The sequence below is a fragment of the Nerophis ophidion genome, linkage group LG23 (genome assembly GCF_033978795.1).
Source record: "Nerophis ophidion isolate RoL-2023_Sa linkage group LG23, RoL_Noph_v1.0, whole genome shotgun sequence".
Classification (NCBI taxonomy): Eukaryota; Metazoa; Chordata; class Actinopteri; order Syngnathiformes; family Syngnathidae; genus Nerophis; species Nerophis ophidion.
Window position 1 is genome coordinate 24,660,691 of NC_084633.1, and position 23,723 is coordinate 24,684,413.

At 38.7% G+C, this 23,723-nt stretch overlaps 1 protein-coding gene across 2 annotated transcripts in view; it reads left to right on the top strand.

Moving 5' to 3' along the window:
* The window catches only part of LOC133541756 (myosin-9-like), an 81,764-nt gene that overhangs the window by 29,235 nt on the left and 28,806 nt on the right, over window positions 1-23,723 (top strand). The window contains exons 3-17 of one of the 2 annotated variants that reach the window (XM_061885325.1): window positions 1,287-1,443; window positions 7,296-7,323; window positions 7,414-7,507; window positions 10,592-10,612; window positions 11,544-11,636; window positions 11,709-11,772; window positions 12,827-12,925; window positions 13,017-13,160; window positions 13,231-13,326; window positions 13,457-13,728; window positions 19,406-19,579; window positions 19,655-19,828; window positions 20,801-20,915; window positions 23,189-23,376; window positions 23,452-23,573. In XM_061885325.1, coding sequence (XP_061741309.1) covers window positions 1,287-1,443; window positions 7,296-7,323; window positions 7,414-7,507; window positions 10,592-10,612; window positions 11,544-11,636; window positions 11,709-11,772; window positions 12,827-12,925; window positions 13,017-13,160; window positions 13,231-13,326; window positions 13,457-13,728; window positions 19,406-19,579; window positions 19,655-19,828; window positions 20,801-20,915; window positions 23,189-23,376; window positions 23,452-23,573 — 1,841 coding nt within the window. The remainder of the gene's footprint in view (window positions 1-1,286; window positions 1,444-7,295; window positions 7,324-7,413; window positions 7,508-10,591; window positions 10,613-11,543; window positions 11,637-11,708; window positions 11,773-12,826; window positions 12,926-13,016; window positions 13,161-13,230; window positions 13,327-13,456; window positions 13,729-19,405; window positions 19,580-19,654; window positions 19,829-20,800; window positions 20,916-23,188; window positions 23,377-23,451; window positions 23,574-23,723) is intronic. The other variant, XM_061885326.1, reaches the window with a different exon arrangement.

Genomic DNA, 23,723 nt, shown 5'->3' on the forward strand with positions numbered 1-23,723 from the left:
TTAATTTATTTTGATTCTATCAATTCATAATTGTTTGTTAAAGAAATAAGTTAATAATTTTAGCATTTTTAAAATAGCAATTTTGTAAGAATATTTTTTTCAGATTGAATCAATCGCTATTATTGATGTAGGTTATTTATACATTTTAGATTTCCCTTTTTTTTGGTATTGCATTAATTGTATTTGTACGACTCTTAAAGTGCTTTGTAATGTTCTATTCTAAGTATATTGAAGTTGGGATTGGGTTGGAGATGAAGTTACTGTTTTCTTTTATTAGATCAATAGTCTGTGATTATTATAAATAATAAAAATAAAAAGATTTTTAGGCCAACACTGTAGTAATAGTAATAAATCATAGTAATAGGTCATACTTATTTCAAGAATCTTGTTTAATTCTGAATGGAATCGTTGCCCCAAGAATCTAAATCAAATCGTGAGGTTCCCAAAGAGTACCATTTCTAACAAATACATTTTTGCATTCTGTAGGTATAATGGCCACATGTCCACATATAAATGAACAATCAGTATCACCGGAAGGATTTTCAAAAATATTTAATTTGATGGTTTATCATTTTCCTATCTTTATCACTTGTACTTTGCTTACTTCTAGTGTGTTTTGTGAACAGGAAGTCAACGTTGATCCAAGGACTTGGAATGCAAATGGCGTAATTGATGCTCATTATTTTGTTTATCTCCTTGTCCTGGGCTGTAAATGATTCGGTTTCTATGACTGCCTTTTGTTTTTGAGGTCCAGTCTATGGTTGGTTTGAGGGCCTCAAGGCTCTGTAGGCTCTCATGGGAGAACTTGTGCACCCCAGAGGGAAAGATGACAGATACAGATATCTTGGAACTGCAGCACAGGAGTTGTGAGGCTAAGAGAGAAATCAATAGACAATTCTGAATATGAAAAAAAATTAAAGCTGTTTTCGTTCTTTTAATGTTATTTTCTTATGACTCGACTAACCTGTCAAGCAGCAGTACTTATTTACAATGCCTTACATGCCCTTCACTTTGAACTTGTGGCTGGGTGGGGCGGCTGTTGCATAACATAGGAGAGGACCCAATCAGATTTCATGAGAATTGTTCTGCTCTGTGCTGAAATGAGGCAGCTTGTTGAGCGAATTTAAACTATGCTGCAACATTAGAATTAAATAATGACTATGAAAAATTCAGTATGTAACAATAATGCATTGCTGAAGAAATAAAAATGTAACCGATAGTCCCCAGGAGTCAGCTCACTCAAATCCCCTTTATCTTGTAATAATTGGATATTTTCTTTTCCGCAGACATATTCTGGGCTCTTTTGTGTGGTCATTAACCCCTACAAGAACCTGCCAATCTACTCCGAGGAGATTGTTGAAATGTACAAGGGCAAGAAGAAACATGAAATGCCACCTCATATCTATGCCATTACCGACATATCCTACAGAAGTATGATGCAGGGTAAGTCACAAACCCAAAGGAGAATAATTTCAATTTATGTTTAAGTGACAGTACTTTGGAATGATTTCCAAACAGAGCTCTGTGCTTATTTTAGGTTGTCAGTCCGTACTGACTCTCAGCCTTTAAATATGTATATATAATGGTTGTAGAAATATCTTATACTTGCACCTCCGACCTCACATGGTTGGTTGGGTTTACGGGTGTAACGGTTATCGTGACCATAATTATTAAGGTATTGTTGAATGAGCTTAAAATTACTTCTAAACACACTGAAATCTTTTGGCCAAGTTAATATTTATGTAGCAAATACGCACCGTTAGAAAAACCCACTATTTTGCATGATTTGTTTATGCTGCACTGATAGTGTTGTTATCTTACAAACCCTGTTTACATATGAGATGGGAAATTTTGTTATATGTAAATATAAACGGAATACAATGATTTGCGAATCATTTTCAACCCATACAAAGACATTTGATGTTAAAACTGATGACAATTTTTTTTTATTGCAAATAATCATTAACTTTAGAATTTAATGCCAGCAACTTGTGACAAAGAAGTTGGGAAAGGTGGCAATAAATACTGATTAAGTTGAGGAATGCTCATCAAACACTTATTTGAACATCCCACAGGTGTGCAGGCTAATTGGGAACAGGTGGGTTCCATGATTGGGTATAAAAGCAACTTCCATGAAATGCTAAGTAATTCACAAACAAGGATGGGTCGAGGGTCACCAATTTGTAAGCAAATTGTCGAACAGTTTTAGAACAACATTTCTCAATGAGCTATTGCAAGGATTTTAGGGATTTTACCATCTATGGTCCGTAAAATCATAAAAAGGTTCAGAGAATCTGGAGAAATCACTGCACGTAAGCGATGATATCCCTCAGACGGTACTGCATCAAAAACGGACATCAGTTTGTAAAGGATATCACAACATGGGCTCAAGAACACTTCATAAAACCACTGTCAGTAAATAAAGTTGGTCACTACATTTGTAAGTGCAAGTTAAAACTCTACTATGCAAAGCGAAAGCCATTTGTCAACAACACTCAGGAACGCCGCCAGCTCTAAGATGGACTGATGCAAAGTGGAAAAGTGTTCTGTGGTCTGACAAGTCCACATTTCAAATTATGTTTGGAAAATGTGGATGTGGTGTCCTCCGGAACAGAGAGGAAAATAACCATCCGGATTCTTATAGGCGCAAAGTTGAAAAGCCAGCATCTGTGATGGTATGGGGGTTTATTAGTGCCCAAGGCATGGGTAACTTACACATCTGTGAAGGCAACATTAATGCTGAATGGTCCATACAGGTTTTGGAGCAACATACGTTGTCATCCAAGCAACGTTATCATGGATGCCCATGCTTATTTCAGCAAGACAAGTGTTACAACAGAGTGGCGTTGTAAAAAAAGAATGTGGGTACTTTTCTGGCCCGCCTGCAGTCCAGACATGTCTCCCATCAAAAATGTATGGCGCATTATGAACCGTAAAATACGACAAGACCCCGGACTGTTGAACAACTTAAGCTGTGCATCAAGCAAGAATGGTAAAGAATTCCACTTTCAAAGCTTCAACAATTAGTTTTTCTTCAGTTCCCAAACGTTTGAGTGTTGTTAAAAGAATATGTGATGTAACACAGTGGCGAACATGCCCTTTCCCAACTACTTGGCACATGTTGTAGCCATGAAATTCTAAGTTAATTATTTGCAAAAAAAAAGTTTGAGTTTGAACATCAAATATCTTGTCTTTGTAGTACATTCAATTGAATATGGGTTGAAAATAATTTGCAAATCATTGTATTTCATTTATATTTACATCTAACACAATTTCCCAACTCATATGGAAACAGGGTTTGTAGTATTTTATCAGTCTTAATGGTTAATCTTATTGTTTTACATTGGTTTGTACTGTTGCATTTTAATATTTTTTTAAAATAAGTGCTGAACAAATAAAATCTATTATTCATTGTTTCTGGCAGGTGTTGTGGCCTCCTACTCTTTTCAGCAGTCTTTGAACACTTCGTAAAAACACAAGAGTATAGAAGAATCACTCTGTTGTAAGCGCATAGCTTGTAGGTCCAATGTGCACAATTGAATAGCCTGGTTGTCAGACAGTATTGTTTTATGTTCACCGTATTTTCTGAACTATAGAGCGCCATGGCATGTAAGCTGCACCCACAAAATTTTAGGGTAAAAAATTATTTCTCCGCATTTTAGCCGCGCCGGACTATAAGCTGCAGATACAGTCGCGGTCAAAAGTTTACATACACTTGTAAAGAACATAATGTCATGGCTGTCTTGAGTTTCCAATAATTTTTACAACTCTATTTTTTTGTGATAAAGTAATTAGAGGACATACTTGTTGGTCACAAAAAACATTCATGAAGTTTGGTTCTTTTATGAATTTATTATGGGTCTACTAAAAATATGACCAAATCTGCTGGGTCAAAAGTATACATACAGCAATGTTAATATTTGGTTGGATTTTTTTGGCAAGTTTCACTGCAATAAGGCGCTTTTGGTAGCAATCCACAAGCTTCTGGCAAGCTTCTAGTTGAATTTTTGACTTCTTTTCTTGACAAAACTGGTGCAATTCAGCTAAATGTGTTGGTTTTCCTGACATGGACTTGTTTCTTCAGCATTGTCCACTCATTTAGGTCAGGACTTTGGAAAGGCCATTCTAAAACCTTAATTTTAGCCTGATTTAACGATTCCTGTACTACTTTTGACCTGTGTTTGGGGTCATTGTCCTGTTGGAACACCCAACTGTGCCCAAGACCCAACCTCCGGGTTGAGGATTTTAGGTTGGCCTGAATAATTTAAAGGTAATCATCCTCTTTCATTGTCCCATTTACTCTCTGTAAAGCACCAGTTCCATTGGTAGCAAAACATGCCCAGAGCATAATGCAACCACCACCATGCTCGACGGAAGGAATAGTGTTCGCATGGACAAAGATAAGACCTTCTGGAGGAAAGTTCTGTGGTCAGATGAAACAAAAATTGAGCTGTTTGGCCACAATACCCATTAATATGTTTGGAGGACAATAAGGTGTGGCCATTAATCCCAGAAACATCATTCCTACCGTCAAGTATGGTAGTGGTAGTATTATGCTCTGGGCTTGTTCTGGAACTGGTGCTTTGCATAGTAAATGGGACAATGAAAAAAGAGGATTACTTCCAAATTCTTCAGGACAACCTAAAATCATCAGCCCAGAGGTTGGGTCTTGGGCGCAGTTGGGTGTCCCAACAGGACAATGACCCCAAATACGCATCAAAAGTGGTAAAGGAATAGCTAAATCGGGCTAGATTTGAGATTTTACAATGGCCTTCCCAAAATCTTGACTTATACATGTAGACAATGTTGAAGAAACAAGTCCATGTCAGAAAACCTACACATTTAGCTGAACTGCACCAATTTTGTCATGGGGAGTGGTCAAAAATTCTACCAGAAGTTTGTGGATGGCTACCAAAAGGGCCTTATTGCAGTGAAACTTGCCAAGGGACACTTTTGACCCAGCAGATATGGTCACATTTTCAGTAGACTCATAATAAATTCATAAAAGAACCAAACTTCATGAATGTTTTTTGTGACCAACAAGTACAGTATGTGCTCCAATCACTCTATCACAAAAAAATAAGATTTGTGGAAATTATTGGAAACTCAAGACAGCCATAACTTTATGTTCTTTACAAGTGTATGTAACTTTTGACCACAACTGTATATACGTTGTGAAATGAGTTATTTACACAGCAAGATTCTGGAAAGGTTTATTTACATGCCTCAATTGTCTCCAAACGGTGCTTGTAACACGTCATGGACCCACTAGCTGCGGAAGCTAGCTCTCCAATCAACCAAACACTCAATAACTCCACGGTGACGTATTGGTGAATTTACTGAGGAATTTGTGAAACTGAACCAATACAAAAAGCATTCCATTGTAAGTTAATATTACTAACGCGTATACTCGTAACCGTGTTAGCATATTAGCTAATGCTAAAGACGCGAGTGTCATTACAATACTATAGCATGTACAAATATGCATAAACATTCCTACAGACATCACACATGGGACAGTGTAGTAAGTATGAATTGTTTTAGTTATATTGTAAAACTTGCATGGAGTGATGAATGAAGAAAGCATACGAGTAGAAATGCAAATGACTGCTAAAAGACTGAACGACACTCCGGGGGGGGGGCCCCCCCTACCGAAGCAAATTTGTCCAACCGATGGCACCATAATGAAAATAATAAAGCACTTTTTATTGCTTTGAAAAAAACAAACTCAAACAGTCAGTGAAGAAAAATCCACAAATTTGCCGCACTGTCTTATTCGCCACGGGGTTTAAAGTGTAAGAAAACGGTAGAGGCTTATAATCCGGAATTTACGGTCGATTGGGGTATGTTTTTTAAAGGGGAAGCATTTTAGTTGCCCAGCTTCGGCCAGTCAGTTTAAATTGATCAATGTGCAGGTATCACTGTTTTCCGATAAATTTGAACATAACTACCGGGAGTTTTTGCAGAATTATGATTAATACGGTTTATCTTTACATGCCTAGTTGGGTTACAGCAGGGGTCGGGAACGTTTTTGGCTGAGAGAGCCAAAAAGCCAAATATTTTAAGATATATTTCCGTAAGAGCCATATAATGTTGTTTTTTTTACACTGAACACAACTAAACACGTGCATTTTTAAGTACGACCAACATTTCTCGAGTATAATAGGTCTCTTATTCTTTGTAATAACATTGTTATTCTGAAGCTAACTGTGGAGGGGGCGTGGCCTGTGGGCCTGCAGCGACAGGTGCGTAGAAGGCCCATCTGGGCCTTGTTATCTAATCACCTGTCGCTCTGTTATAAGCAGCAGCCAGGAGGAGAGACTGAGTTGGGGCTGGAAATACTATTGCTAGAAAGCAACTGAGAGACTTTTTGAAAAATAAAACAATATTGTAACCCTGAAACAGGCTCTCATGTCGGTGCTTGGGGGTCTGAAGAACCCCCAGGAGGGCAAGCCCCACACTAACCAATAATAAATAAATAACTTCTTACCATTAACGCAACTTCTTGAACAGGTGCGGTAGAAAACAGATGGACGGATAAAAAATGCATGAGAATGTTTTATATTTTGAACATTATTTTTAACACTGTGATTACAAGTGGATTTATTCATTACTTATCGTGTTAAGCAACGTCAGCTCAGATTTATCAGAGAGCCAGATGCAGTCATCAAAAGAGCCACATCTGGCTCTAGAGCCATAGGTTCCCTACCCCTGGGTTACAGAATAATTTCCTCACAGCTTGGGTTAACAACAAAGTTCATGTCTTGAAACAATACCTTGTGGTTGTTGCGCTTGTCTACATCTGTTCAAGGGACCTCATACTTGTCAAAGCGCCACTACCAAGGCTCGTCCATTTCCATGAGTTATGCACCTTAACCTTTGCATTGACACTTTGATTTGCTAGGATGTCTTAGCTTTTTTTTTTTTTTGAAAATGCAGTTTCTAATTCAGAAACAGCAGCCAAGCTTCCCAGTCGCAAGAAGCCGGATGTTGATTTCCTGTTTGTGGCCAATGTGCTTCCGGCCGTAGAGACCAGCTGCTCCGGAAAGAAGATATTGAATGTGCTACATGCTGCTACCACTGCGTAATACAATGTGTTAGCCTCCATTTAATCTGTAATTCTTCTCTCATAGTTTTATGAAGTGGATATTGTTTGGCCATAAGTGTGGTGTTTCGTTGCATTATTGTTGGCAATTGTTCAAACTCAAGGCTGTCTTGGGTTCCAGAAAAAACGTTCTCAAAGTATGAAATAGGGGGGGAAAAACACCTGATTAATTTCTACATCTTATTTGCAGATCGTGAAGACCAGTCCATCCTTTGCACGTAAGTTATTGCCTGACCATGGCTTACTTCTCTTATTTTATTTCCTCAGTATCCTGACTCCCTTCATTTGTTTGTGTGTTTGGCTCGCAGAGGAGAGTCTGGTGCTGGGAAAACTGAGAACACCAAGAAGGTCATCCAGTATCTGGCTCATGTGGCCTCCTCTCACAAGAACAAGAAAGACCAGGTTAGTCCAATCTCTTCTTATACAATACCTTTTAATATCCACCCTTTTATCTCTCCCTTCACGCCATACTCTTTGATTTGTATTATGCACTAGGGCTGTTATCGTACAGGAAAACCATTTCCTACTCAGCACTGCACTTTGGCGCAGACTGATGTTTATCTGTGTGTGTTTAAATGAATTGCATAACTTCTGTTAATCCATCACCACATCATTGTGTTGATAAGATGCAGCCCAACTTTTTAATGACACAGGGCCCTATTATTTCCACATCAACTGAATCACAGAATTCCCCAATAAAAACAGAATCTACTATTAAATTGATGTGATGTGACTGACACGTTGTCATCGCAAGGAAAAGAAACATTTCTCTGGGGAAATCGAGCACCTCCAAAATACCACTCCGATATCATCGCGGCCACCTGAAACACACAGCTCTTACTCAAACAGCCAAAATGATTTCTACATGACGGGTTATTTTTTGTGTTTTTTTTTCGTACAAAAATGCCTTGTGAAAAGCCTAGAAAAAAAACATGCTAATGCTTGCCAGCGTTTGTTGGTGTGATTTTTAAACCTCTTCTTTGGTAAGTTAATAAGCAAACAGCGTCCAATAGTATTCTTTGAACTTGAAACAATGACTGATGCTTGAAAGCTTGTAAACTTACATAAGTTATACTATAACATTATTATGTTGGACTTGAAAACTGAGCAATATTCTCTAACGTATCAAAGGTAAGGATTGCTCGATTTAATAGTGGACATTTACTCTTATTGTTGGTGAAAACGGGTGTAAATCATTGATAGGCGCCAGCACCCCCCGCAATCCCGAAAGGGACAAGCGGTTCAAGATGGATGGATGGATGGCATTTTATTGGCCCCCGACATGTTCTGAAAATTAAATGAAGGAATTAATAATGACGTATATTGGATATATGAACTATTTGGTTTGCCACCAATAAACACAAAAGCTTAGATAACTTTTTTTTTTTCAAATAGTTTAGTGTATACTGGTGTACGTTGTGGAATTTCAATCTACAAATTTAATTGGTCAATCGATATGTTTGCATAGTAAAGCAGTGATCCCCATTAAAAATCGATGTAATAATGAATAATGCCTCCTGCCTCGATAAAAGACTGCACACTTTAGTGTGTGTGCGTATGTATGTGTGTCAACCAACAACAAAGCTCAACAATCTATTTTTTTTTATCCAAACAAGACACATTTACAGAAAGCTACGATGTCAACACTGATCTCATTGGAGCGCTCAAAAACCAACATCATTTTATCTTGTCTTTGAATATGTGTGGCATTGTTGAACACTCCAGAGTTTCCAAGTTATAAACGAGCTGCGGATTCACTTAGTCGCCGCTAGCATTGCCACAAACCAGCAGTGCGAGGCCATCCTTCATTGGCTTGTGTCCAGGTAGTGCGTTCTCCTCCGCTGTGGCATCTTTTTCGGTCTGATCACAGACTTTTTTTTAGAAACAAATCCCCCTTCGCTGCCAAAATCTTCAAAGTGAATGTGCCACAAGTTAAAGGCTAACTAGCCAAGATGCTATATTTGTGGTTGTTTAGCATCCAGAAGCGAAGACAGGTTTTGGACACGTTTTAAGTTTTTGTGATCACACAGTGATCTTTTGAGGCCGGCTGACACAGCTCTTGACCGCCGTAAGGTACGACACTTGTGGAAATAAACTTGGCAGAAGTGTCGCAAGCCTCAAAACTTTTGGAAATGGCTGTGCGGCAATGTAAACAGAATGTGAAGGAAAATGGCTGTGCCAGAGCTTAAAGGAAGTGATGTCATCAAAATGGCTGCCCCTATAAGGCTTTCATACAATTGAACAAATAAACATTTGTACGACAAGACATGGCCTGCGCAAAGGCGTATTTGGCTTGATGTAAACATACACAAACTGAAAATAGGGCAAATTAAGGTTACTCTGTATTAAACTAGTTTTAGCATAGTGGTCCTCCGCATTCTTTAATTTTTCAGTTGCAGCCTTTGTTGGGAACATTTTGGACAAATAAACAGAAATGGTTAAAAATGGAAAAAGTAAAACAGAATTGAGAAAAAAATTTACTGATTCCATAGTGCCCTACCACCAGCACAAGACAAAAAGATGGCAACCATTGAGATAAACGCTGTTTACAGACTGAAACCATGTATGAAGCTTTGGCACTTTTTACAGACCTAGGGCTGGGTGATATGGACCAAAACTGATATTGCAATATTTTTAGTCCACATACCAGTATTTATTTAAAAAAAAAAAAATACATAAATAAACGTGCACATTGCTTAAAGTTGCTTCAGTGTTTTATGTCTAGATAGCCAGTGTTGAGTTTTGCTGTAAATAGTAATGTTTATTTTTTTTGTCAAAGCAATTTTTCGTTCATTTTGTCTCAGGTTTATATCCTCATGCTTGTGCACAGGATCGATAGAGCTTCTCCTCGCTTACTGCGGTGAAAGCCGCTGGCTGTTGAATTTTAAAACTACTCTTCAGCCACCCAGCCGCTACACTACAGTAACTTAGTCCACAAAGGTTATGGGTAGAGACGCTTTTAAAACAAGTTGCAGTTAAATACTTGACACACCGAACAAGCAGCAGAGGGGCGCTATCGTTAGCGTATGTGCGAAGTCGCTAACAGAAGTGAACAACATAAACGAGATTAGTTATAAAGTGGCTACAAGGACAGATACAGGTTCCAATGGAAATAGGTGTAGGTGTCTAAATAAAGCTGTAGTCACTCACTAAAAAAAAGCTTTGCTCACTTGAACGTCAAAGTCTGCGCCGCCATATTTATAAAAATTAAAAGTTTGATGCCACTGTAAACATGCAAAGCACAACCATAAAATACAGGTATGGCGGTATTGTCTCAAAAACATAACTGTATTAACTATACAGACCTTAAGATGCCTTACTCCATGTTTACATGACAAAAACACCCTTACAATACATCTGGCTGCTCTACACATGGCCTTTGTTTCCTTTGGCACAATGTCACCATGTGTGCTTCCGGGCTAAACCACATCAATTTCCATCATTCCATTTTTGAGGTTGTTGTATTTTTTTCCCTCCCATCAACAGAACAGCATGGTCCTGTCACATGTGAGTTGACTCTCATTCATTGTTCCTCCCCACCTGCTTCTGTCATCGCCTTCTTCCTCTTCCTCCTCGTCATCCCATCCCTCGCCAGCGCACATTGTTGTGGCATTTCCTTTTGTATGGGGCATGTGGAGAGACGTGCCTTGTCTCCAAAGTCAAGAGGAAGTCTGTTGGCAGATTAGTGTTCCTGTGAAAAATTCAGCCAGACAATTGTAGGATAAGAGGGGATGAGGGGTCCTTATTGAGGAAATAACTGCAATTTCTGCTCTTCAAGTGATAGTTTTGGATCTGCATGGCTGAATTTTTCAGGATTTCTGTGGCTACTCGGTGCGTGCTCCCGTTGTTCAGGATTTGTTGCAGATTTGTTTTTCGTGACCCAAGTTTGTTTTTAACAGCTTCTCAGGTGTGACGTCAAATGTTTTTGTCATTCACTTAACCTGCTGATGAAACCAAAAGCTCTTGTGAACTTGTTTTTTTCTTTGTCATTTTTGCTCCAAAGAATTTAATGTTAACATGCTTCAAAAGACCGTGGTGCTTAATCGTACACCTTTCACATAAACAGTGATTTAAATATTATGTTTTACATATTTGTTTGGTCATTAATTAACGGTGCTGCGTAAAGCAGACACAATAGAAAGCAGGTAACAATTTAGAAACCGAACATAAGTTTTATTTTGAGTCACTGTTTTCTGGTGATGGCTGGTTGAGGGTCTCTGGGTGTTTTGGGGCACTAATGTTTATGTGGAAAAGGCTCGGGTGTAACGTTTTTGTATGTCTCATGATCCTAGAATCCAAGTATGTATGTGTTAATTTTGACTTCAAAGCAATGAAGTCCAAAGTTAGTTACTGCAACTGTAGCTCGTTTGAAGACAGCCTACATGTTAAATCAAATCAAATCTTTTAAATATTTCTTGATCTTCTCTATTCTCACCAGGGGGAGCTAGAGAAGCAGCTTCTGCAGGCGAACCCCATCCTGGAGGCTTTTGGAAATGCTAAGACAGTCAAAAATGACAACTCCTCTCGATTTGTAAGAATTATTGTCATTTATAATGAAGCACCACAATTTTTTTTTTAAGGTACATTACTATTTTTCTTGCAGGGAAAATTCATCAGGATCAACTTTGATGTCAACGGTTATATTGTCGGTGCAAATATTGAAACTTGTATCCTTGACACAATGTAAACGTGGATCTTTTATCTGGGGCTACAAATAAGTAAGGATGCATTTTAACCAATACTAATACCAATGCAATACTTTTGTAACTACCTAAACAAAAAAACATACTTATTGTTCCAACAAAAAAGGCCTTTGTACATAATTGTAGTTTTTTTGTAACATTCAAGTTCAACATAATAGTAATTTTGAGAGGTGGGAATTTCACAATTCTTTTCCAAAATATTGGTGTGACAATTGGATTCTGAATCAATTTTTGATTCAACACTATTCTCGTAATGTACGATTTGGTCTGTAAGTTATAATAAAAACATTTCAATACAGGTTACAAAAGATCCTTTTTGCTGCTGACGTACCACTTATACATGCTCTGTTAGTTTAAAAATATATATATTTTTATAAATGTATTAAAATTATAATCATCTCAATCTAATACAAGAAAATAAAGCAACTCCTACCCAACCCCAGCTTCATAATACTTAGGATAGAAATACCAAAGCAATTGAGAATGCATACTGTACAAATGCAATACTCATTATTGCAATAATAATAAAAAGAAAACCAATAATGCATTAACTAAATTTATCCAAAAAATGTGCTGAAAATATGTATCTTTTTTTTATAAGTCTTATTGGAAATTATGAATGTATTTTTGAATCTGAACAAATAAAAATTTCAATTTCGGATGTGAATTTTTTATTTTTGTTTTTTTTGAGCCCACCTAGTAATTGAACAACTTCAATGACACATAATGTATAGAATGTCTGAGTAATGGATACAACAATATGAAAATTGCCATTATAAATGTTACAATTATATCAGTAAAGCCAGCATAAATTGTGAATGGTAATGTTCACAATTCCGGGGTTTCTAAATGCACCTCCAGGAAGCATATTGACAAAATTTGAAGACAATTATTATTGAGCATGTTTAATCCAAATAAAGGACCCACAATTATCATATTTTTAAAATACATATTTGTTTACTCTGGTTTTTTGTGAGCCCATTGTTTGAAAGTTGTCCTTGACAAACTGACCTTTTAGATTTGCTGGAGAAGTCCCGTGCCATTCGCCAGGCCAGAGAGGAACGGACGTTCCATATATTCTACTACTTGCTCACAGGAGCTGGAGATAAGTTACGTTGTAAGTTCCACACTAATCAGTTCAAATACATTTTCCCGTAACTAGGCGATTACTTATATTTCTTCTAACGATCCTGTCATTTTTTTTTTAGCGGAGCTCCTCCTGGAAAACTACAACAACTACCGTTTCCTCTCCAACGGGAACGTAACAATTCCTGGGCAGCAGGACAAAGACCTGTTTGCAGAGACCATGGACGCCATGAGGATTATGAGCATTCCTGAGGACGAGCAGATAGGTGAGGCCACCCACATGTGTTCTTGGATACTTGCCCTGCTTTTACCAACACTGCAGTGTTTTTTGTGCAGGCATGTTGAAGGTGGTGTCTTCAGTGTTGCAGCTTGGAAACATGACCTTCAAAAAGGAGCGTCACACTGACCAGGCCTCCATGCCCGACAACACAAGTAAATTGTACCCAACTTTTAGTCTAAACTTAATCTTTCTGACTTTACAGATTGTGTTCGTGGTTCTTTGTATTCTTTTCTTCACTTTGCCGACTTCTTAAACCTTCTCTACACCTGACCCCTCCTCTAGCTGCCCAGAAGGTCAGCCACCTCATGGGGATGAACGTCACCGATTTCACCAGGGCCATCCTGTCACCCAGGATCAAGGTTGGTCGAGACTATGTCCAAAAGGCCCAGACCCAAGAGCAGGCGGAATTTGCTGTGGAGGCCTTGGCCAAAGCCACATACGAGAGGATGTTCCGCTGGTTAGTCATGAGGATCAACAAAGCTCTGGACAAAACCAAGAGACAGGGAGCCTCCTTCATTGGCATCCTGGACATCGCTGGTTTTGAGATTTTTGAGGTAAGTCAAACTAGTACTAAACATAATACAGTAGTACCCAAACTTATGAGTTTAAATGGTTGTGACAAAGCTCTTGACTCAGAACATTGTATATCAAATCAATGACTTGAAATTAAATCAATTTGCATGTTACAATTCAATGGTACTTGGGAACCCCAAAACAGCACAATTTTAACATGTAATATGTCATTTTAACAAACTTTTAGATGATAAATATTGTATAAAAACTAGGGCTGTTAAAATGAATGTGATCAATGTTTTATCACATAATACATGAACACAGCTAGATTAATCATGCAAATTATCTCGATTGTACAAGCTTTATCTCAGCTACATACGGGCGGTAGAAAAATGGATGGATGGATGTACAAGCTCTTTAACTTTAGAGGAACTGCATTTTTTGGGGAATTTTGCATATCGTTCACAATCATTATGGAAGACAAAAGTGTCTTTTGCATTCTAGCTGTAAAACTGCTCGTTCTAGGTGGCTAGCAATGCAGCTAATGGGAGCAATAAGTTCTACTTTTAAATCACTTTAAAAATGAATTTTTAAACTGCCAACAATACTTAATTTACGTTCTGTAACCTGTATAACAACCAAGCTGTAGCAACATTGTTATTGTTGCTTCTATGTCACTACGAAACATGCTTGTAATGCAATAGGACACCAATTTAAACTGAGTGAAAAACATGAACAATTACAAACCCCGTTTCCATATGAGTTGGGAAATTGTTTTAAATGTATATATAAACTGAATACAATGATTTGCAAAACCTTTTCAACCCATTTTCAATTGAATGCGCTACAAAGACAAGATATTTGATGTTCAAACTCATAAACGCTATTCATTTTTTGCATATAATAATTTGAATTTCATGGCTGCAACACGTGCCAAAGTAGTTGGGAAAGGACATGTTCACCACTGTGTTACATCACCTTTTCTTTTAACAACACTCCATAAAAGTTTGGGAACTGAGGAAACTAAATGTTGGAGCTTTGAAAGTGGAATTCTTTCCCATTCTTGTTTTATGTAGAGCTTCAGTCGTTCAACAGTCCGGGGTCTCCGCTGTTGTATTGTACGCTTCATAATGCGCAATACATTTTCGATGGGAGACATGTCTGGACTGCAGGCGGGCCAGGAAAGTACCCGCACTCTTTTTTTACAAAGCCGCTCTGTTGTAACACTTGTCTTGCTGATATAAGCAAGGGCGTCCATCATAACGTTGCTTGGATGACAACATAAGTTGCACCAAAACCTGTATGTACCTTTTCAGCATTAATGGTGCCTTCACAGATGTGTAAGTTACCCATGCCTTGGGCACTAATACATCGCCATACCATCACAGATGCTGGCTTTTGAACTTTGCGCCTATAACAATCCGAATGGTTATTTTCCTCTTTGTTCTGGAGGACACCACGTCCTCTGTTTCCAAATAAAATTTGAAATGTGGACTCGTCAGACCACAGAACACCTTTTCACTTTGCATCAGTCCATCTTAGTTGAGCTTGGGCCCAGAGAAACTGGCGGCATTTCAGGATATTGTTGATAAATGGGTTTGGCTTTGCATAGTAGCGTTTTAACTTGCACTTAGAGATCTAGCAACCAACTGTACTTACTAACAGTGGTTCTATGAAGTGTTCCTGAGCCCATGTGGTGATATCCTTTACTCGCTGATGTCGGTTTTTGATGCAGTACCGCCTGAGGGATCAAAAGTCCATAATATCATCGCTTATGTGCAGTGATTTCTCCAGATTTTCTTAACTTTTTGATGATTTTACGGACCGTAGATGGTAAAATCCCTAAATTCCTTGGAATAGCTCGTTGAGAAATGTTGTTCTAAAACTGTTCAACAATTTGCTTAAAGTGGTGACCCTCACCCCATCCTTGTTTGTGAACTACTTAGCAATTCATGGAAGCTGCTTTTATACACGATCATGGCACCCAACTGTTCCCAATTAGCCTGCATACCTGTGGGATGTTCCAAATAAGTGTTTGATGAGCATTCCTCCACTTTATCAGTATTTATTGCCACCTTTCCCAACTTCTTTGTCACGTGTTGCTGGCATCAAATTATAAAGTTAATGATTATTTGCACAAAAAAAAAAAATGTTTATCAGTTTGAACATAAAATACTGTATGTTGTCTTTGTAGCATATTCAACTGAATATGGGTTGGAAATGATTTGCAAATCATTGTATTCTGTTTATATTTACATCTAACACAATTTCCTAACTCATATGGAAACGGGGTATGTATATTACAGTATATGTAAAGTATTTGTTCATGTTTTGTTTTTACACAGCTAGCCAGACAGTGTATGTAGTGTAGTTGTAATAACACATGACGCATCATGATCAATATTAAAGTGAGTCACAGTTCTGCGTTTGGTCCAGTTATCCGGGGATGTTTTTTCCTTTTGATTTTGGGTAAGCACTCCATTTATGTTGGAATAGCTTGGCTCCAGGTTCCACATTTATGGGGTTCAGATTTTCACCTCATTCTCTTGGCTTTCGTCTGCTCCGTCTCACCCTTCCTTCAAGCTCTCTTTCTAAAGGCAGCAGTTAATCATCCGTATATTCAGCTTAAAAAAAGGTTGTAAATCCTCATTTGTCCAAATTTGTTTGTTACCAAGTCTGCCAAGAATAGAAAACGAACTTGTTTTTTTCCCGGTAGTAGGAACACACATTTGTTGCCAGATGTCGGAAGTGTGTTGCTATGGACACAAATCAATTTGCGAAAGAAATCAATGGTTTTACATATTGTTATGAAGGTGTCTGTTAAAGTGCCAATGATTGTCACACACACTAGATGTGGCGAAATTATTCTCTGTATTTGACCCTTCACCCTTGAGGTGAGGGGAGCAGTGAGTAGCAGCGGTGGCCGGGCCCGGGAATCATTTTTAGTGATTCAACCCCCAATTCCAACCCTTAATGCTGAGTGCCAAGCAGGGAGCTAATGGCTCCTATTTTTATAGTCTTTGGTATGACTCGGCCGGAGTTTGAACTCACAAGCTACCGATCTTAGGGCGGACACTCTACTGCATTATCTATGTATAGTGCACATATTGCAAATTGTTATGAGGGTGTCTGTTACTACCTGATATACAGTATATACTTGCAGTGTGTATATAAAACGTTGGAGGGTTTTGATGGCTACAATGGTGACTCCCATTAGCCGTATCTTCCAAGAGTTTATCTTCAAAATCCGAAAAAAATGTTTTTAAAAGATAGTGGGGCAAAAAAGTATTTAGTCACCCACCAATTGTGCAAGTTCTCCCACTTAAAATGATGAAAGAGGTCTGTAATTTTCATCACAGGTACACTTCAACTGTGAGAGACAGAATGTTAAATTCCAGGAATTCACATTGTAGGAATTTTAAATAATTTATTTGTAAATTATGGTGGAAAATAAGTATTTGGTTACTTCAAACAAGGAAGATCTCTGGCTCTCACAGACCTGTAACTTCTTCTTTAAGAAGCTCGTCTTTCTTCCACTCGTTACCTGTATTAATGGCACTTGTTCTAACTCGTTATCTGTATAAAAGACACCTGTGCACAGTCTCAAACAGTCATAGACTCCAAACTCCATTTTGGCCAAGACCAAAGAGCTGTCGAAGGACACCAGGAAAAGAATTGTAGACCTTCACCAGACTGGGAAGAGTAAATCTACAATAGGCAAGCAGCTTGGTGTGGAAAAAATCAACTGTGGGAGCAATTATCAGAAAATGGAACACACATAAGACCACTGATAATCTCCCTCGATCTGGGGCTCCACGCAAGATGTCATCCCGAGGGGTCAAAATGATCATGAGAACGGTGAGCAAAAATCCCAGAACCACACATGGGGATCTGGTGAATGACCTGCAGAAAGCTGGGACCAAATTAACAAAGGTTACCTTCAGTAACACACTATGCCGACAGGGAATCAAATCCTGCAGTGCCAGACGTGTCCCCTATGCTTAAACCAGTGCATGTCCAGGCCCGTCTGAAGTTTGCCAGAGAGCACATGGATGATACAGCAGAGGATTGGGAGAATGTCATGTGGTCAGATGAAACCAAAATACAACTTTTTGGTATAAACTCAACTCATTGTGTTTGGAGGAAAAAGAATACTGAGTTGCATCCCAAGAACACCATACCTACTGCAAAGCATGGAGGTGGAAACATCATGCTTTGGGGCTGTTTTTCTGCTAAGGGGACAGGACGATTGATCCGTGTTGAGGAAAGAATGAATGGGGCCATGTATCGTGAGATTTTGAGCCAAACCTTCCATCAGTGAGAGCTTTGACTGGTTGACCAAATACTTATTTTCCACTGTAATTTACAAATAAATTATTAAAAATTCCTACAATGTGAATTCCTGGAATTTTTTTCACATTCCTTCTCTCACAGTGGAAGTGCGCCTGTGATGAAAATTACAGACCTCTGTCATCATTTTGAGTGGGAGAACTTGCACAATCTGTGGCTGACTAAATACTTTTTTGCCCCACTCACTGTATGTGATCTTGTTTCTCATGATGTTTGTGAACAGTAGACAAAATTCCATGAAGTGCAGTTCCCCTTTAACCTCAATCGGATCAATGCATATCCCTGTACAAAAATGAGTGAGGATACTCCGACTGGTGTGCCAGCTTTGAAAGAATGTTAGAAAAATCCCCATAAATGATTCCCAGCCGCGGTACCGTTGCTGCCCACTGCTCCCCTCATTTCCCAGGGGGTGATCAAGGGGATGGGTCAAATGCAGAGGACAAATTTCACCACACCTAGTGTGTGTGACAATCATTGGTACTTTAACTTTAAAACTGTTAGGAAGTTTTGTGTAAATTAATGACACGCATCTAAGTAAAACATTCCTGGGTGACATTCTGATAAAATTGGATTTGTGTACAAATATCAAGGTATTTTCTTATGCAAATTTTATTGATACAAGCAAGTTTTTACCTGTGATTAATCCAAATTCCAAAATGCGATTAATTTGATTAGTGAATTATAGTTATGTAACGCTTTTCCTCTCCTGACTCGAAGCTTTACATAGTGAAACCCATTATACATCTTTCAGCTACATTTAAACCCGTGTGGTTGGCACCGGGAGCAGGTGGGTAAAGTGACTCAGATTACTGAAGCAAGACCCGAACCTGGAACCCTTGAGTTGCTAGCACAGGCGCTGTACAAACCGAGACATGAGACAAAAAAAACCGAGACAAAAATTAATTATAATAATAATAAAATTAAAATCATTTGACAGCCCTAATAAAAACATTACGATAGCACATAGTTGTATGAAGTAATACTAATATAATAATGTATAGCATTTACCTTGGAGAGTGGACTTCTGCAGTATCTCCTTCCACCTGCTTCTCCATCAATCACACCATCAGCAGCTTCTGTGTGTTTTATTGTAAAATGTCTGCTTTTTGTTTGTTTTTTTAGTTATTGTACCACAGTATAGTACATACTTGCACTTTAGTATTAAAAGTTATGTTGATTTTTAGCTAAAAGCTAATATTAGCGGGTAAGACCCGATGTTTTGGATGATTCTTACGGAGGATGCTTGTAGCTCAAACTTTTGCTTGCAACTTGAATCATAGCAATTAGCGAAGATACTGCTTTTATCTCAAAACATTAAGTTGAAGTACCACTGTGCTTTAATTGGCATTGCAATTATTTTTCTTTCAGCTGAACTCCTTCGAGCAGTTGTGCATCAACTACACCAACGAGAAGCTGCAGCAGCTCTTCAATCACACCATGTTCATCCTGGAGCAGGAGGAGTACCAGAGGGAGGGCATCGAGTGGAGCTTCATCGACTTTGGCCTTGACCTGCAGCCCTGCATAGAGCTCATTGAAAAACCTGTGAGTTGAGCAAAGCGGATTGTTTTTGATGTGTCCGGGCGTTTCAAATTGTTAATTTCTGACCATTGTGTGCAGGCCAGCCCACCTGGTATTCTGGCTCTGTTGGATGAAGAGTGCTGGTTTCCCAAGGCTACAGACAAGAGCTTTGTGGAGAAAGTGCTCCAGGAGCAGGGCACACACCCCAAGTTCTTTAAGCCCAAGAAACTGAAGGATGAAGCCGATTTCTCTATTTACCATTATGCTGGAAAGGTGAGCAGACGGTGTTCTTACCATTACTTGCTGTTATTTACAATGTTGCAGTGCCAGCATATACCGCAACTTCCTGACTATAGAGAGCACCGGTATATAAGCCACACCCACTACATTTTAGGGGGGAAAAAATTAGCCACACCTGACTATAATGGAAGTTATTTACTCAAAAGGTTTTATAAATGTTTATTTACATACCTTGTTTCCAAACGATGTCTGGAAAACGGCTGATCAAACGAAACAGAAGTCATGGTCTTGGACCCACTAGCTGCATTAGCTAGTTCTTCAATCAGCTAAACAGACTTAACACCTTGGTGACGTTTTTGTGAATTTACGGAAGAATTTACAAAACTGAAACAATACAATAAGAATGCCGTTGTAAGTTAAACTAACACTCATAAAGGTGTTAGCATCGTAGCTAATCCTTTAGACGCAAGCTTGATTACATTATGATTGCATGTACAAATATGCATGAAAACACTCTACAGACATCACACATGGGTAGGTTTAGTGAGTAAGAATTGTTATAGTTATATTGTAAACCTTACAGACGTGGCTTGGATTGATGAATGAAGAATCCATACAAGTAGAAACACTATGGAAGATTGGAAGACAGAACAGCACTTCTACTTCCGCTTCAAAGCTATAAAGGGCAGCAAACACTTGCAGGCATTCACCCAGTTGCTCCTTCTATGAGCGTACTCATCCAAAAGATGGCGCCATAGCACAAACAAAAACACACCATTTATGTGTATTTGCTTGTGTTTACCATCCATTCTCTACCGCTAATTCCCTTTTGGAGTTTAATGAAAACGATTTACTTAATAGCCGTCAGCGAAGAAAAATCCATAAATTAGCCTCACCATTTTATAATCCGCAGCTTGCAAAGCGTTGAAAAGAATAATAGGTTAATAGTACAGAAGTTCTGGTACTTGCAGATGATCTTGACTGTAGTCTTTTATTACTTGGCAGGTGGACTATAAGGCGGATGAATGGCTGATGAAGAACATGGACCCATTGAACGACAATGTTGCCTCCCTGCTCAACCAGTCCACAGACAAGTTTGTCTCTGACCTTTGGAAGGACGGTGAGTCTCGGGGGGGAAAAAAATGGTCTCCCAGGAATAGAGGTGGGGAATCTTCGGCCACCTGATTTACATTGTTGGAGTTATAATTTCATTCTCCTAATATGATATTTGGTGATATTTAAACATTTTCAAAGCAGGTTACAAAAGCTCCTATTGGCTGCTGACGTACAACTTGTATGCGCAGTGGTTGCCTAAAAAACCTTTTGAAAAATTGTATGTTTAACATTTTATTCACAGAATGTTAATCTAGTAAAAGAAAACTAACCCAATCCCAGCTTTACAATAATATACATTTAATGTACAAAGAAATGGGAAAGACATACTTCCAAAAAGGAAAAATATCAATTAAAATGATCAAAAATAGTAGTTCAATGTTTTTATTTCAAAAATGTACAGAAAAAAAGTGTCAAAGATAAATCGATTATCGAAAGTTGAGAATTGATTTAGAATCACAATGAATGAAAAGTATTTATTTTTTTAAGCCCCCATAACCAGGAACAAAGGTTGCGTGACTCCTTTTTGGCAGGATGATTGAAACCGTAAAATTCCGGTATTCTAATTCCACGTCTGAGACATTTTGACAGTATATAGAAAATATATGCTGTACAAGTGGCTCCCATTTTTTTACGGCCAACTCATCAAGTCTCAGGTTATTACTTTTAAGTTCCACATAAGCCACTTTTTGTTGACATTTAGATGAGGTGGCGACTTGTCAGGGTGTACCCCGCCTACGGCCCAAATGCAACTGAGATAGGCTCCAGCACCCCATGCCACCCTGAAATGGACAAGCGGTACAAAATGGATGGATGGATGTTTACATACAATTTGAGACCCGTGGATGATCATTTCTATAAAGAATCGGTCTGTTTTGTTCAAGACGTGTAATTGGCATTACAGTCGTCATAAGACATCAGCTACTAGACAGCATATGACTGTGCACACGGTGACTTCCTTTTCAGTGCAAACTAAGTTTTAAAATAAGAGCATGGCCGTATTAATCTTAGTTCTACCGCAGCACCTAACAAAATGTACCCATTTGACAGTGATATTAATGATTGGAAAAACTTTTGTACATGCACAAATCTTTTTACCTTTGTAGTCAAAACACACTGTACAAAACAATTTCCACAGCGGCTCTGTCGTTATAAAATATCGTAAAAAAAGAAGAATGTCAACAAATTGCTGTGGGTTTAAAAACCCTCAACTATCGCCCATTTACTTGACTTCTCTGGCAAATGTGCAAGCAAGTGATCGATATTGACTTATCTCTATCATATAAATGAACTTTGAGAAAGTCATTTATAAGTTGAAAAAAAAAAGAAATATAGTCAATCTTCAACTAAAATGGGCTCCTTGGAGGAAAAAAAAGTTGAGACTATAACAAAAAAAAAAAGTAGAACAGAAGCTTTTATATTCCAAACATCTGTCGAGACAGTGGCCCACCTTACATGTTATGTTACCTAATGTACAGCCTGGATTATGTTTCTCAGGGGTACAGTGCAGGAATGTTTCATTTGAGCTCCTTGTTTCAAGACTTTTTCTTTCTCTTCACGGTCTGTTATGTGTACCTCTGTGTTTTCCCTTTTCTTCAACTCCCAATCATTTCTTCCTCTGTTTGGCCCCATCTTGTGTGTGTTTGACCCACTTTGCCGGGTCTCAGAGGTACAGAGTTCTCAGAGAGCCTATTTTTATCAGCGTTTTCCTATACTACACTCTGACTCAGGTGACCGTTTCTTTTTCCTGCCGTCCCCTACTGTCTACAACACAATTTAAAAAGCTTTGTTGTTGCTCCAGCCGTTTCTCCTCCATGATCAAACCTTACCTTTCGCAATGTTCAAGCTGCTTCTGTGACTTTTATCGCGTCGTTTTACCACTTGATTGAACTCTCCCTCTCCTTCTCCCATGTAATAGCGTTGTTTGGGACTGCTGGTGGTGGTCATGGGTACTGCAGAAATGGGTATATACTGCATGGTGTTTTTCCTGTTTTTGATTTTGTTGGGTCATCACAACAAGCGCAGCCTGCAGTGTGTGCACACCAAACATAGACTTCACTGTGTGAACAATTGACATTCACGCACTGCACTGTTTTTCCCACCAATTTTTCTGTGACTAGACTTTTTGGTTTTGCTCCTCATTATTGTCAGTCTGCATCCCGCCTGTGTGGTTTTTGTTTCTGAACAAATTGACTTTCTCCTGTTGCTTGTCTATCAAGATTAAGTGGAGAGTTGGACACGAAAATGAGCCCTTTGAGTAATAATTAACTCTCTGTGTAGTGGACCGCATTGTGGGTCTGGACAAGGTGTCTGGCATGTCCGAGATGCCAGGTGCTTTCAAGACTCGCAAGGGCATGTTCCGCACCGTGGGCCAGCTCTACAAAGAGCAACTTTCCAAGCTCATGGCCACACTGAGAAACACAAACCCCAACTTTGTCCGCTGCATCATCCCCAACCATGAGAAAAAGGTATAGAAGTAACTGATCTAAACATATTTCACCATCAAATCGAGGAACATCCTTGTTTTATTTCTCCACCTCTAGGCAGGAAAACTGGATCCCCACCTGGTTCTGGACCAGCTCAGATGTAATGGTGTCCTAGAAGGGATCCGTATCTGCAGACAGGGCTTCCCCAACCGCATTGTCTTCCAAGAGTTCAGACAAAGGTAACCAAACATTTTGAGGTGAGGGGAAAAAATCCATGGACGAATATATAAAATGATTAGTAAAGGCCAACTGATAATCGATTTATTTATGGTAAGTAAAGTTATGAAGACAGTTGTAAAATTTGGCTGAGAGATCCGACCAGCTCCTTT